Below are 14,801 nucleotides of genomic sequence, written 5' to 3'. Positions count from 1 at the left end.
TATATATGTACAGCTGGTATAAGTTATACATCTTCTTGTATATAGTGATATGGAGCATGCTGGTATAACCTGGGTATCTTCTGTATATAATTATATATGTACAGCTGGTATAAGTTATACATCTTCTTGTATACAGTGATATGGAGCATGCTGGTATAACCTGGGTATCTTCTGTATATAATTATATATGTACAGCTGGTATAAGTTATACATCTTGTATATAGTGATATGGAGCATGCTGGTATAACCTGGGCATGCATACCTGGCAGATATATTGCTGTAATGCATGTATGCTGCAACAACCACACCAGTCCGTCCACGGTTCCCCTAAAATAAAACAAAAACATCAGGAAATTCCAAGAAACACAATATTATTTCTGTAGACCCAATCATGGTGGTCTGATCGCTGACTGACCAGAATCCCTCCCCTCATCCTTGGACAACCATATAATGTATGTAGGGTTCATTGACAAGTTGCAGGACCAGATCTGCTGAGAAGAACTTGATGTCTATGGTAATCTTTAGGCAGAAAGCCCCCATACTTGGAGCAGGAGTCATCACTTACTTTATTATGTATGACAACAACATTGTGGGGGTCTGCATTCAGCCAGGTGTCCATTGCTTTACAGATGCTGCAAACCTTCTCAAGTGCAGGAGCGTGCAGGTCTGGCCACCCAAAATCCAACACCTAGGAAAAGAAATCAAGACAATTCATAATGAGTCAATAATATTGGTGGCCATGATGAATCGGAGAAGATATCAGAGCTCATGTATCGTTGTCATCATCAGTCGGGCCACGTGTACAGACTGATAGAATATTGTCAATGCCCCTCCTCTGCTTGGCCTGGAATTCTGTGGAGGAGGGGCTTTGACAACATAGTTGCAAGACTGGAAAAAAGAATTTGCTAAGCAATAAACATGAGAATTTCCCAATATTCGTTTCAATTTCTGTTTCCGTGTATCGCAAGTGCCCCGACTGCCCTGAAAACTCGTGTCTGACTCTCTGACTCTCTGAGGGCGGTATCCACCCCCTTTCCAGTTTTTTAATGCCAAGGCAGTATTAGTGATGTCATCCACCAATACCCCTCATGATTGGCGGTGCTAGAGGGAAAGATAACTGCAGTGCATTTTGGGTAGGCTGCCTGAGGTCATGTGATCCTTTTTCTAATTGGCAGGCAGAGACAATTTTGACACGATTGTCAAATCCAAAACGTTTTGGAAATCCAGACTGAATTTAATCCATGTAGAATTAATTCGCTCATCTCTAATAAGGATTTACTGGCTGATTATAGGGGGCAATGTATTATATTTAAAGGCAAAGTAAAGGGAACCAAGTCAGACTTGAGCTCTAGTGTCCCTTTAAGTCCCTCCTATCACCTGCCGTCATGTTGAGGCAACGTGGCTTCTACCTGCTACTAATACAAATAGGCAAAACCTCCATCCGTAAGCTTCTAAAGACTAAACGCCCTCCACCTGCCAACATTTTATCACTCCCGATTGCTACCAAAACCAATTGTATCCCTCCATGCCAAACACTAAATGGCCTGCATTTGCCAACAAATCTACACGGTTACCACCCAACTATTTACGAACACCACCCTTTCCTGCCGGCACGCAAAACCAACAGGTCTACCTCCTGCCAACCTTAATCTGCCTACATGTAATGCCAAGGCGACTTCTATCAGCTGCCACCGACTAAGAATGGCCAGAGTCTCCATCAGCAAACTCCCAACGACTACATGGTCTTCATCAACCAACGTTCTGTCTACGTTACCAACCCCGAAATGTATCCTAAGCCAGTTCTACCCATCTCTACCAGTAAACCAACACAGCGCCCATGTGTATTACAAGTCAATACTGTCTTTCCTAGGATTTATGCCAACATGGTCTCCTCCTGGTAGCATTCTAACCAACACAGTCGCCATCTTCCCTTATACCAAGCCAAGCATCATAAACCCCAACATCTCATCAACAGTCTCCCTCTGCCAATATTAAAATAACTCAACCTGCCGAGATTCCAACATGGCCACCACCATCAAGCACTCTCACCATCCACCCCTCGTCATTGACTATCAACCTACATTCATAGCCAACATGGTCTACGACAAAATGACTTTCCCTAATGATGAGCCTCTATATTTCACCTTAGAATGTAACTTGCTGATGTCATGTCTTCTCTCTGACAAATTGAAGATCTGAAACGGTAAGAAGAAAATAATAATTACATTGGGGACTTGACTTGGAACATGAAATATTTTGTCATATGGGAAATCTGAGAATGTCAAAAGGACTAACATTAGTGGTTGCATCTTGTGACTCACCAGGTAATTGTCTCCATGTTTGGACTTTAGCATATGTGCCACTTCCTTGAGGTTTCGGCAGAAGTTGGCCTCTTCTGTCCCTGCGGAGAAGGTGACGGAGATGATCCGTTCTGTGATGTAGGTGAGATCCAACTCACAGCTGTCCTCCATGGCGTGCATCAAGCTGAAGCTCCTGTAGGAAGAAGAAGACCTTCAGATGAGAGGTCCTACCAATGCCATATGAGATACGAACTATAGTCCAGTTCTGATGGTGAAGACCAGAGCTTCTGGTCACACTAGGACATTTTTAGAATATCTCCTTCCCCTCCACATATTGTTGTTGACTCCCATACAAACATCCATGATCTCCAGAAAAACAAGACATCTCGTGATGTGGGAATCACATGGGTGGTGCATCTAAATGCGCTCCTTCTCTCCGGAGTCCTGATCGTTTTCAGGACATTTCCATGCTGGATTTGACGGTGTCACATGTGATGAGAGGTATGTAAGCGGCCTCACCCTATGTTCTCAGAGATGGGGGAAAGGCAGAAAGCAGCTGTCTGTGTGAGAGGGCACGACATCCCCATCTATGCCCTCAGCTGGGAACAACCAACGCAGGACTAATACAGTGTCAATTTAAAATCTCACATGCAAACTTGAGAATTGTTGGAAAGATTTTAATCAACAAAAGTGAAACAAAGCGTGAGCCGGAACGTCAGGACAAAGATTACAATACAGAGAGCAAAACAAATAAATCATAATACAGAAGTATATAAACCTGTGAGAGACACGGAGGGTGGATAAAAGATAGATAGATAGATAGATAGATAGATAGATAGATAGATAGATAGATAGATAGATAGATAGATAGATAGATAGATAGATAGATAGATAAAACGGACATGGAAAAAAAGTAGGCATTTTAGATGACGGTAAACTTAACTACTGCAACCAGTGTCAGGCGGCTGCTGCCAAGGCAAATAAGATCATGGGATGTATCAAATGGGGCATAGATGTACATGATGAGAACATAGTTTTACCACTTTATAAATCTCTATTGCACAAGAAAGACAGAGAACAGCTGGAGCGGGTATACAAAGGCGGGCAACTGAAGTAATAAATGGAAGGGGTGAACTTCAGTAGAAAAAAAAAAACGGCTGAGGGACAACCTAATAACTAGGTATAAATATATCAAAGGTCAATACAAAGATCTCTCATCAGCTATTTATACCAAGGACTATAACTATAACAAAGGGGCGACCACTACGTCTGGAGGAAAGAAGGTTTCTAAACCAATATAGAAGGGCAGTCACACTATGGAACTCTCTACTGTAAGAGCAGTCACACTATGGAACTCTCTACTGTAAGAGCAGTCACACTATGGAACCTCTACTGTAAGAGCAGTCACACTATGGAACTCTCTACTGTAAGAGCAGTCACACTATGGAACCTCTACTGTAAGAGCAGTCACACTATGGAACTCTCTACTGTAAGAGCAGTCACACTATGGAACCTCTACTGTAAGAACAGTTACACTATGTAGCCTCTACGGTAAGAGCAGTCACACTATGGAACCTCTACTGTAAGAGCAGTCACACTATGGAACTCTCTACTGTAAGAGCAGTCACACTATGGAACTCTCTACTGTAAGAGCAGCCACACTATGGAGCCTCTACTGTAAGAGCAGTCACACTATGGAACTCTCTACTGTAAGAGCAGTCACACTATGGAACCTCTACTGTAAGAACAGTTACACTATGTAGCCTCTACGGTAAGAGCAGTCACACTATGGAACCTCTACTGTAAGAGCAGTCACACTATGGAGCCTCTACGGTAAGAGCAGTCACACTATGGATCCTCTACTGTAAGAGCAGTCACACTATGGAACCTCTACTGTAAGAGCAGTCACACTATGGAACTCTCTACTGTAAGAGCAGTCACACTATGGAACTCTCTACTGTAAGAGCAGCCACACTATGGAGCCTCTACTGTAAGAGCAGTCACACTATGGAACTCTCTACTGTAAGAGCAGTCACACTATGGAACTCTCTACTGTAAGAGCAGTCACACTATGGAACCTCTACTGTAAGAGCAGTCACACTATGGAACTCTCTACTGTAAGAGCAGTCACACTATGGAACTCTCTACTGTAAGAGCAGTCACACTATGGAGCCTCTACTGTAAGAGCAGTCACACTATGGAACCTCTACTGTAAGAGCAGACACACTATGGAGCCTCTACTGTAAGATCAGTCACACTATGGAACCTCTACTGTAAGAGCAGTCACACTATGGAACTCTCTACTGTAAGAGCAGTCACACTATGGAACCTCTACTGTAAGAACAGTTACACTATGTAGCCTCTACGGTAAGAGCAGTCACACTATGGAACCTCTACTGTAAGAGCAGTCACACTATGGAACTCTCTACTGTAAGAGCAGTCACACTATGGAACTCTCTACTGTAAGAGCAGCCACACTATGGAGCCTCTACTGTAAGAGCAGTCACACTATGGAACTCTCTACTGTAAGAGCAGTCACACTATGGAACCTCTACTGTAAGAACAGTTACACTATGTAGCCTCTACGGTAAGAGCAGTCACACTATGGAACCTCTACTGTAAGAGCAGTCACACTATGGAACTCTCTACTGTAAGAGCAGTCACACTATGGAACTCTCTACTGTAAGAGCAGCCACACTATGGAGCCTCTACTGTAAGAGCAGTCACACTATGGAACTCTCTACTGTAAGAGCAGTCACACTATGGAACTCTCTACTGTAAGAGCAGTCACACTATGGAACCTCTACTGTAAGAGCAGTCACACTATGGAACTCTCTACTGTAAGAGCAGTCACACTATGGAACTCTCTACTGTAAGAGCAGTCACACTATGGAGCCTCTACTGTAAGAGCAGTCACACTATGGAACCTCTACTGTAAGAGCAGACACACTATGGAGCCTCTACTGTAAGATCAGTCACACTATGGAACCTCTACTGTAAGAGCAGTCACACTATGGAACCTCTACTGTAAGAGCAGTCACACTATAGAACTCTCTACTGTAAGAGCAGTCACACTATGGAACCTCTACTGTAAGAGCAGTCACACTATGGAGCCTCTACTGTAAGAGCAGTCACACTATGGAACCTCTACTGTAAGAGCAGACACACTATGGAGCCTCTACTGTAAGATCAGTCACACTATGGAACCTCTACTGTAAGAGCAGTCACACTATGGAACCTCTACTGTAAGAGCAGACACACTATGGAGCCTCTACTGTAAGATCAGTCACACTATGGAACCTCTACTGTAAGAGCAGTCACACTATGGAACCTCTACTGTAAGAGCAGTCACACTATAGAACTCTCTACTGTAAGAGCAGTCACACTATAGAACCTCTACTGTAAGAGCAGTCACACTATGGAACCTATACTGTAAGAGCAGTCACACTATAGAGCCTCTACTGTAAGAGCAGTCACACTATGGAACTGTACTGTAAGAGCAGTCACACTATGGAACTGTACTGTAAGAACAGTCACACTATGGAACCTCTACTTTAAGAGCAGTCACACTATGGAACCTCTACTGTAAGAGCAGTCACACTATGGAACCTCTACTGTAAGAGCAGTCACGCTATGGAGCCTCTACTGTAAGAGCAGTCACACTATGGAACCTCTACTGTAAGAGCAGTCACACTATAGAACCTCTACTGTAAGAGCAGTCACACTATGGAACCTCTACTGTAAGAGCAGTCACACTATGGAGCCTCTACTGTAAGAGCAGTCACACTATGGAACCTCTACTGTAAGAGCAGACACACTATGGAGCCTCTACTGTAAGATCAGTCACACTATGGAACCTCTACTGTAAGAGCAGTCACACTATGGAACCTCTACTGTAAGAGCAGTCACACTATAGAACTCTCTACTGTAAGAGCAGTCACACTATAGAACCTCTACTGTAAGAGCAGTCACACTATGGAACCTATACTGTAAGAGCAGTCACACTATAGAGCCTCTACTGTAAGAGCAGTCACACTATGGAACTGTACTGTAAGAGCAGTCACACTATGGAACTGTACTGTAAGAACAGTCACACTATGGAACCTCTACTTTAAGAGCAGTCACACTATGGAACCTCTACTGTAAGAGCAGTCACACTATGGAACCTCTACTGTAAGAGCAGTCACGCTATGGAGCCGCTACTGTAAGAGCAGTCACACTATGGAACCTCTTCTGTAAGAACAGTCACACTATGGAACCTCTACTGTAAGAGCAGTCACACTATGGAACCTCTACTGTAAGAACAGTCACACTATGGAACCTCTACTGTAAGAGCAGTCACACTATGGAGCCTCTACTGTAAGATCAGTCACACTATGGAGCCTCTACTGTAAGAGCAGTCACACTATGGAGCCTCTACTGTAAGAGCAGTCACACTATGGAACCTGTACTGTAAGAGCAGTCACACTATGGAGCCTCTACTGTAAGAGCAGTCACACTATGGAACTCTCTACTGTAAGAGAAGTCACACTATGGAACTCTCTACTGTAAGAGCAGTCACACTATGGAACTCTCTACTGTAAGAGCAGTCACACTATGGAACCTCTACTGTAAGAGCAGTCACACTATGGAGCCTCTACTGTAAGAGCAGTCACACTATAGAACCTCTACAGTAAGAGCAGTCACACTATGGGACCTCTACTGTAAGAGCAGTCACACTATAGAACCTGTACTGTAAGAGCAGTCACACTATGGAGCCTCTACTGTAAGAGCAGTCACACTATGGAGCCTCTACTGTAAGAGCAGTCACACTATGGAACCTGTACTGTAAGAGCAGTCACACTATGGAGCCTCTACTGTAAGAGCAGTCACACTATGGAACTCTCTACTGTAAGAGAAGTCACACTATGGAACTCTCTACTGTAAGAGCAGTCACACTATGGAACTCTCTACTGTAAGAGCAGTCACACTATGGAACCTCTACTGTAAGAGCAGTCACACTATGGAGCCTCTACTGTAAGAGCAGTCACACTATAGAACCTCTACTGTAAGAGCAGTCACACTATGGGACCTCTACTGTAAGAGCAGTCACACTATAGAACCTGTACTGTAAGAGCAGTCACACTATGGAGCCTCTACTGTAAGAGCAGTCACACTATGGAGCCTCTACTGTAAGAGCAGTCACACTATGGAACCTGTACTGTAAGAGCAGTCACACTATGGAGCCTCTACTGTAAGAGCAGTCACACTATGGAACTCTCTACTGTAAGAGAAGTCACACTATGGAACTCTCTACTGTAAGAGCAGTCACACTATGGAACTCTCTACTGTAAGAGCAGTCACACTATGGACCCTCTACTGTAAGAGCAGTCACACTATGGAACCTCTACTGTAAGAGCAGTCACACTATGGAACCTCTACTGTAAGAGCAGTCACACTATGGAACCTCTACTGTAAGAGCAGTCACACTATGGAACCTCTACTGTAAGAACAGTCACACTATGGAACCTCTACTGTAAGAGCAGTCACACTATGGAACCTCTACTGTAAGAGCAGTCACACTATGGAACTCTCTGCCAGAGGAAGTTGTTATGGTGAATTCACAGAGAGTGCAGGAGAGGCCTGGTTGTCTTTCTCTAGTATAATAATATTGCAAGTTATAGTTACTAGTGCATGTCCTTAACCTTATTAGATTAGTGTATTGCCTATTGCACACACTCCTCATACATTTGTGATATTTTCACGGCATAGACAAAAGGTTTTATTGTTGTTTAAAAGTTATTATTGACGAACTGTATAAAAGTTTTGAATGTTGCTTCCCTTTTTTTCCCTTTCTGTATCCCATGTGATGTAACATACTTTATTTTCTTGGTGCACTTCTTTGCCCTTCATCCTGTCTGCAACATTTTAAATAAAACTAATTTAAAAAGAAAAGTTATAGTTACTAGATTACTGGAGATGGGTTGTTGATCCAGGAAATTATTCTGATTGCCATATTGAAGTTGGGAAGGATTTTTTTCCTAAGATGAGGACAATTGGTTTTTGCCTCATGGGGATTTTGCCTTCCTCTGGATCAGAATTGAAGGATAACAGGCAGAACTGGATGGACATATGTCTTTTTTCGGCCTTACAAACTATAAATGAGATAGATAGATAGATAGATAGATAGATAGATAGATAGATAGATAGATAGATAGATAGATAGATAGATAGATAGATAGATAGATAGATAGATATGGGATAGATAGATGATAGATAGATAGATAGATGATAGATAGATAGATAGATAGATAGATAGATAGATAGATAGATAGATAGATAGATAGATAGATAGATAGATAGATAGATAGATAGATAGATAGATAGATAGATAGATAGATAGATAGATAGATAGAGATAGATAGATATGGGATAGATAGATAGATAGATAGATAGATAGATAGATAGATAGATAGATAGATAGATAGATAGATAGATAGATAGATAGATATGGGATAGATAGATGATAGATAGATATGAGATAGATAGATAGATAGATAGATAGATAGATAGATAGATAGAGAGATAGATAGATAGATAGATAGATAGATAGATAGATAGATAGATAGATAGATAGATAGATAGATAGATAGATAGATAGATAGATAGATAGATAGATAGATAGATAGATATGAGAGATAGATAGATAGATTAGATAGATAGATAGATAGATAGATAGATAGATAGATAGATAGATAGATAGATAGATAGATAGATAGATAGATAGATAGATAGATAGATAGATAGATAGATAGATAGATAGATAGATAGATAGATAGATAGATAGATATGGGATAGATAGATGATAGATAGATATGAGATAGATAGATAGATAGATAGATAGATAGATAGAGAGATAGATAGATAGGAGTTTAGTGGTTGAAAACAAAAAAGCAATTCTGATGGTCACCTGGATGGTCTGCGGCGGGACTGGCTACTTCTGGAGGACTTGGTGGAGCCCTGGGGGGATAACAAGGTTACATGACACATAAGACACACGGAGAGGTTGGACTGACGATACACACAGGAAATTAACATTTGTGGTTCTTGCAGATATTTGTGTACAGTGTTGATCATCACAATGTTGTGGCAGATTCTGTGGGTTTCATGATGTGTCCCGGACATTTTTGAGTCCCCTCCAGCCCCGCTGGCTGCAGACACATCTACACAATTGGCAGCAGGTGATTCCACCACCTGGCAGGGCGCCCCCTGGTGCTCAGTTATCCAAGCGGCAAGTTGAAGTCGGGGTGCCGTAGCTCATCTGGGCCACACTGGGAGCCGACAGACTTCTGATGAATGTATAGTGTTGCTTGCGCCATCAGATGGAGAACGGAAACAGTCAATTTAATGTATAATATCTGCATAACTGGCGCTGATCGCGTTGGCACACAAAGTCTGAGACCCGTGTTTATGATGAGGAAAAGTGACAGAACCAACATCACCTCTTCCATACACGCAGAAGGCTTGCCCTGAGCCCGTCTGATTCTGCACTTTTTTTCCTGTAAAATTTGACTGATTTTGCCACAGAGCCAACAAGACAGATGTGAACAGAGCCCAAGATTACTGTGCAAACAGGGAAAGGCGCGATATATCGGATCAGACGGAAACAGAATTATATCATGTCCATTATTGTTTCTGTTCATAACACAGGAGGGAAACGCTTACATAGCAATTCCCTAATATAACATTTTCCTTACGGCCCCTAAAGCTGCAGGAGCTGAAATACATCATGGCTGCCGGGGGAACGTGCCCACCTGCAGACTACAATTTACAGGAAAGGGGTGCCAGGTCTTCACTGGTAAATCTCAATCACAAATCATGAAATAGGTTGTCAAGTCTAATGTACATAAAGCCGAATGATGGCATAATAAAAAAGTTATACCACTTTCTAAACCATTTTCAAGACCTCTGCTTGCTGTCAGTAACTGGAAACATTCTTGTGTACATCTAGAGACTAAAAAACTGTGTCATCATTTACAACTGTTGACTTGGTAAGTGTATCAGAGCTCACTATTCTAACAAGTCATGCACCCGTGTCAGTTGGGGGTCCTGGTTGCTACAATGTATCAGTGCAGGTAAAATAAATCAGCCTGGATTCCGGAATGTTACATTTTAGGCTCTCATTACACCTCATATTTTCGTTCCGTCGGAGGATATATGTATACGTCGCCTAATGACTCTCATTGTAAAAGAATGTACACCGCACGGTATACATTTTTTTAAATTGTATCTCTCTGTATAATAAATCGGGGGGGGGGGGGGGAAAGAAATGCCATGTATGATAAAAGGAAACTCTTTTGGCATACGCCAGGTGAATGGGACCCTGTGGATACATTTAGGATATGCACTGGCACATTCCAAACAACAAAGGTGTGAACAGAGCCTTACCAGCACTGATACATTGTAACAAACTATCAGGACAGGTGAGAGATTTGTGCTGCTCATATTTTTAGCTTACAAATTGGATAGAAATGTAACAAACCCTCAGCTGTGAGAAGTATTAAGTCTGTACTGATTAAGCCTCCGGATGTAAACCAGAATGCACCCATTCACTGAAAGCAAGCAGGGATCTTGAAAATGGTGAGGAATTGAAACAGACATAGATTATAAAGTTGCAGAACTTTTCACAATACAACGATTAAGCTTTATTTACATACAACTGGAAAACGCTTGAAATGTTATTATGGAATACCCCTTTATGCGATTTCCTAATATATTGCGGCAGTCGTTTTTCGAACACGACCTACATTTTATCTCTGACCTCAGATATAATCACATGAATGCGTTTTCCGGAAGACTTACCTGCGAAAAGCTGAAAGTCCTCACCAGCCGTCTCCAGGACTTCATGACTGCAAAGTTCGAAAATCCGCAAAATCCAAAATCCTAATTAACCTTTTGCTGCCCTGGTGCCCCCTGTCTCCCCAATGTCCCCCCGCCTCACGTCAGGGGTGCCAGCATTATTGCAATATATTGTAAAAGGGAAAAGTTTGTCCCCCTGACTGTGAAGTGATCCGGGCAGCGGGACCTCCTCCCTGTAATGTTCCCTTCTCCTTGTCACTGTAGGGTCAGGCTCTTATCAGCTGATGTGAACAGCAGCCCCATTAACACTTTATTGCCTGGACGGTCACGGTTATACAGAAGAGAAGAGAGAAATTTCAGCTATTTTTGCAATGAGCTGGAAAATGTGCCAGAAATTCCAGGGTCACAAGTATTTGACTGAAATGAAACGTCGTCCTTGTCATCGCACGGAATATAATGTCCCTTTAAATTCACAAAATTCCCCAATAAATTTCTTGTATCGTCTTGTGTCAAGTTTTCCAACATTCTATTCAGATACTTTTTAACAACATCCCTGGGAAAGCCGAGTGACCACCAATACAAGCACCGTCCCAGCCCCCACAGGAGAGGTCACCCAACTTTCCTTAAAGGGCTATTCCCATCTCAAACATTCATGGTGTATCCACAAGATCCCATCCATCCAGAGAACGGGGGTCCGTTGATACCTGTCCCACCCGGCAAGATGGCCGCAGACTGATGTGAGAGATACGTGTGATTCTTTCCGTATCTCCCGTAGACTTGAATGGATAGAGACTCTCTAGTCAGTCTACTGGAAGCAGCCGCCTCACCTGGTGGAATTGGCCTCGAGAAACCCCTGTACTCATAACAGGTGGGGGTCCTGAGGATATGCCAGAAATGTTTGACATGGGAATACCCCTTTGGATTTTGTCTGGGTAAGTAAGCTGGGTGACCACTTCTAGGGCACCTCAAATAAAAGCTGCTTTAAATAAAATGTCCAAGAAATGTTTACATATTTGTCAATATATAAAAAAAAATCATTAAGTCCATTATTTAATCTGTTATATTGTTTTCTGAGAAAACTTGGTGAAAATTAACAGGCTGATTTGCCATTCAGAAGCATGAGAAAGCTGGATGACAAACTGTGGAAGATAGATAGATAGATAGATAGATAGATAGATAGATAGATAGATAGATAGATAGATAGATAGATAGATAGATAGATAGATAGATAGATAGATAGATAGATAGATAGATAGATAGATAGATAGATATGAGATAGATAGATATGAGATAGATAGATATGAGATAGATAGATAGATAGATAGATAGATAGATAGATAGATAGATAGATAGATAGATAGATAGATAGATAGATAGATAGATAGATAGATAGATAGATAGATAGGAGATAGATATGGGATAGATAGATAGATCGCTGCAGTTGTCTATATAACCCCTATGGATTTGTCAGACATTTTTATATATATAATTATAGTTTAGGACATAAAAATGGCGGCGCGCTCACCGTTGGGTCTACATGCTTCTGCGGGCTCTCTGTGCTGATTGGCTGAAATAAAAAAAGTAACACTTCTATTAAACAAGATTTCTTAAAACTGAATTCCATTTTTCAAAACATTTCCCAATATTAGTTTATATTTGAAGCTGCACAACTCCAGAAATACTTTATGTCCGAAGCAGCTTTAAAAATTCTGCTGGTTGCCCTTGGTAACAGACATCACCTCCGCCTTACTGTCAGTCATGTGACCCAACAGCTCAGCTCTGCGTAAGGTTATGTTCACACGGCTTATTTTCAGACGTTTTTCGGGCCGTAAAGGCCCCGAAAAACAGCTGGAAAAATGGAAGCTGAACGCCTCCCAACATCTGCGCATTGATTTCAATAGGAAAAACTGCATTTCATTCCGATGGGGCGTCTTTTTAAAAAACGGCACGTAAAAAAAACGCGCCGTAAAAAGAAGTGCATGTCACTTTTGAGCCGTTTTTTTATTGTGTCAATCGAAAAACGGCCGCAAAGAAAAGGCATCAAAAACCGTTTGTTGCTTAAAAAACGGCTGAAAATCAGAGGCGGATTTCCCTTGAAAACAGCTCCGTATTTTACAGCCGTTTTTTATTGTAGTGTGAACATCGCCTTACTGTGATCTGAACTCCCACAATTTGAATTGTGCTTTGAATGTGACTAGAGAAGAAAACATCATGTAATCAGTACAAGACAAGTACGACAGAGCGTTACAAAGTTACTCAATATTTGATGTCGATTTTTGCAAAATATTATTGAAAAGACTTAAGTCCAGTTACAATAATATAATAATAGTGCACAATTGCTCATCATTTTCAACATCTCTGCTTCCTATCAGTGAACAGGAGAATTCTTGTTTTACATCCACAAGCTAAAAACTCATACAGACCTACTTCTCACAACTGAGGGTTTGTAACATTTGAATTCAGTCTAGACAAATCTCTCAGAGCAAAACAGCCCGGACTCCAGACTCATACATTGTATCAGTGCAGGTAAAATGTAACAAACTATCAGCTCAGGAGAGAAATATGTTCTGCTGATGTGTGTCGCTCACAGAGGATTGTCTAGACTGGATACAATTGTATCAAACCCTCAGCTGTGAAAAGTGTTAAATCTGTACAGGTTTTAAGCCTCTCTGGTATAAACAAGAATGTTCCCATTCACTGACAGCAAACAGAAAATTTACACAAAGTGTTTTATTATTATGAATAATTCTTTTCACTTCTTCCCAGAATGCTAATCACAGGCCTGAAGAATCTTCCCATATATGAAGCCAGTCAACATTTTGGGGGACTTTTAGCCATACAGAAGAGCCGGGAGGGGTCACATGACACTTCAATATGACGCTGATGCAAAAAGAGATTATTTTTGGGTTGTCAGGGAGGGAATTGGTTTTTGTGCCTGGCTGATTGTCACTTGGGGTAGGGGGGGGGGGGGGTCATTCACAAGGTAACATTTCATTTGTTTTCAAACTGATGTTTTCATTTAAAGGGACACTAACCATACAGTCTAAGCTTATAATAGTTTCCTTATAATAGTGCATTTTCTTATAATAGAGCGGCAGCTTCTTATAATAGTGCGGCAGCTTCTTATAATAGAGCGGCAGCTTCTTATAATAGCGCGGCAGCTTCTTATAATAGGGCGGCAGCTTCTTATAATAGTGTGGCAGCTTCTTATAATAGAGCGGCAGTTTCTTATAATAGCGCGGCAGTTTCTTATAATAGTGCGGCAGTTTCTTATAATAGCGCGGCAGCTTCTTATAATAGAGCGGCAGTTTCTTATAATAGCGCGGCAGCTTCTTATAATAGAGCGGCAGCTTCTTATAATAGCGCGGCAGCTTCTTATAATAGCGCGGCAGCTTCTTATAATAGAGCGGCAGCTTCTTATAATAGAGCGGCAGCTTCTTATAATAGCGCGGCAGTTTCTTATAATAGGGCGGCAGTTTCTTATAATAGCGCGGCAGTTTCTTATAATAGTGCGGCAGTTTCTTATAATAGCGCGGCAGCTTCTTATAATAGTGCGGCAGCTTCTTATAATAGAGCGGCAGCTTCTTATAATAGAGCGGCAGCTTCTTATAATAGCGCGGCAGCTTCTTATAATAGAGCGGCAGTTTCTTATAATAGTGCGAC

General features: G+C 41.7%; 1 protein-coding gene across 7 annotated transcripts in view; it reads right to left on the bottom strand.

Moving 5' to 3' along the window:
• The window catches only part of TNS1 (tensin 1), a 165,140-nt gene that overhangs the window by 125,373 nt on the left and 24,966 nt on the right, over positions 1 to 14,801 (bottom strand). For 5 of the 7 annotated variants that reach the window (XM_075829083.1, XM_075829081.1, XM_075829084.1 and 2 more), the window contains exons 1-6: positions 12,664 to 12,694; positions 9,250 to 9,299; positions 2,322 to 2,493; positions 2,145 to 2,195; positions 566 to 688; positions 263 to 327 (exon numbers count right to left, since the gene is read on the bottom strand). In XM_075829083.1, coding sequence (XP_075685198.1) covers positions 263 to 327; positions 566 to 688; positions 2,145 to 2,195; positions 2,322 to 2,480 — 398 coding nt within the window. In that variant the 5' untranslated portion in view covers positions 2,481 to 2,493; positions 9,250 to 9,299; positions 12,664 to 12,694. Of the gene's footprint in view, positions 1 to 262; positions 328 to 565; positions 689 to 2,144; positions 2,196 to 2,321; positions 2,494 to 9,249; positions 9,300 to 12,663; positions 12,706 to 14,801 lie in introns of those variants that run through there. The other 2 variants (XM_075829085.1, XM_075829086.1) reach the window with 1 other exon arrangement.

The sequence above is a fragment of the Rhinoderma darwinii genome, chromosome 6, assembly GCF_050947455.1.
Source record: "Rhinoderma darwinii isolate aRhiDar2 chromosome 6, aRhiDar2.hap1, whole genome shotgun sequence".
NCBI lineage: Eukaryota > Metazoa > Chordata > Amphibia > Anura > Rhinodermatidae > Rhinoderma > Rhinoderma darwinii.
The sequence above is the reverse complement of the archived record's forward strand: the minus strand, read 5'-3'. Positions and strand labels throughout refer to the sequence as shown.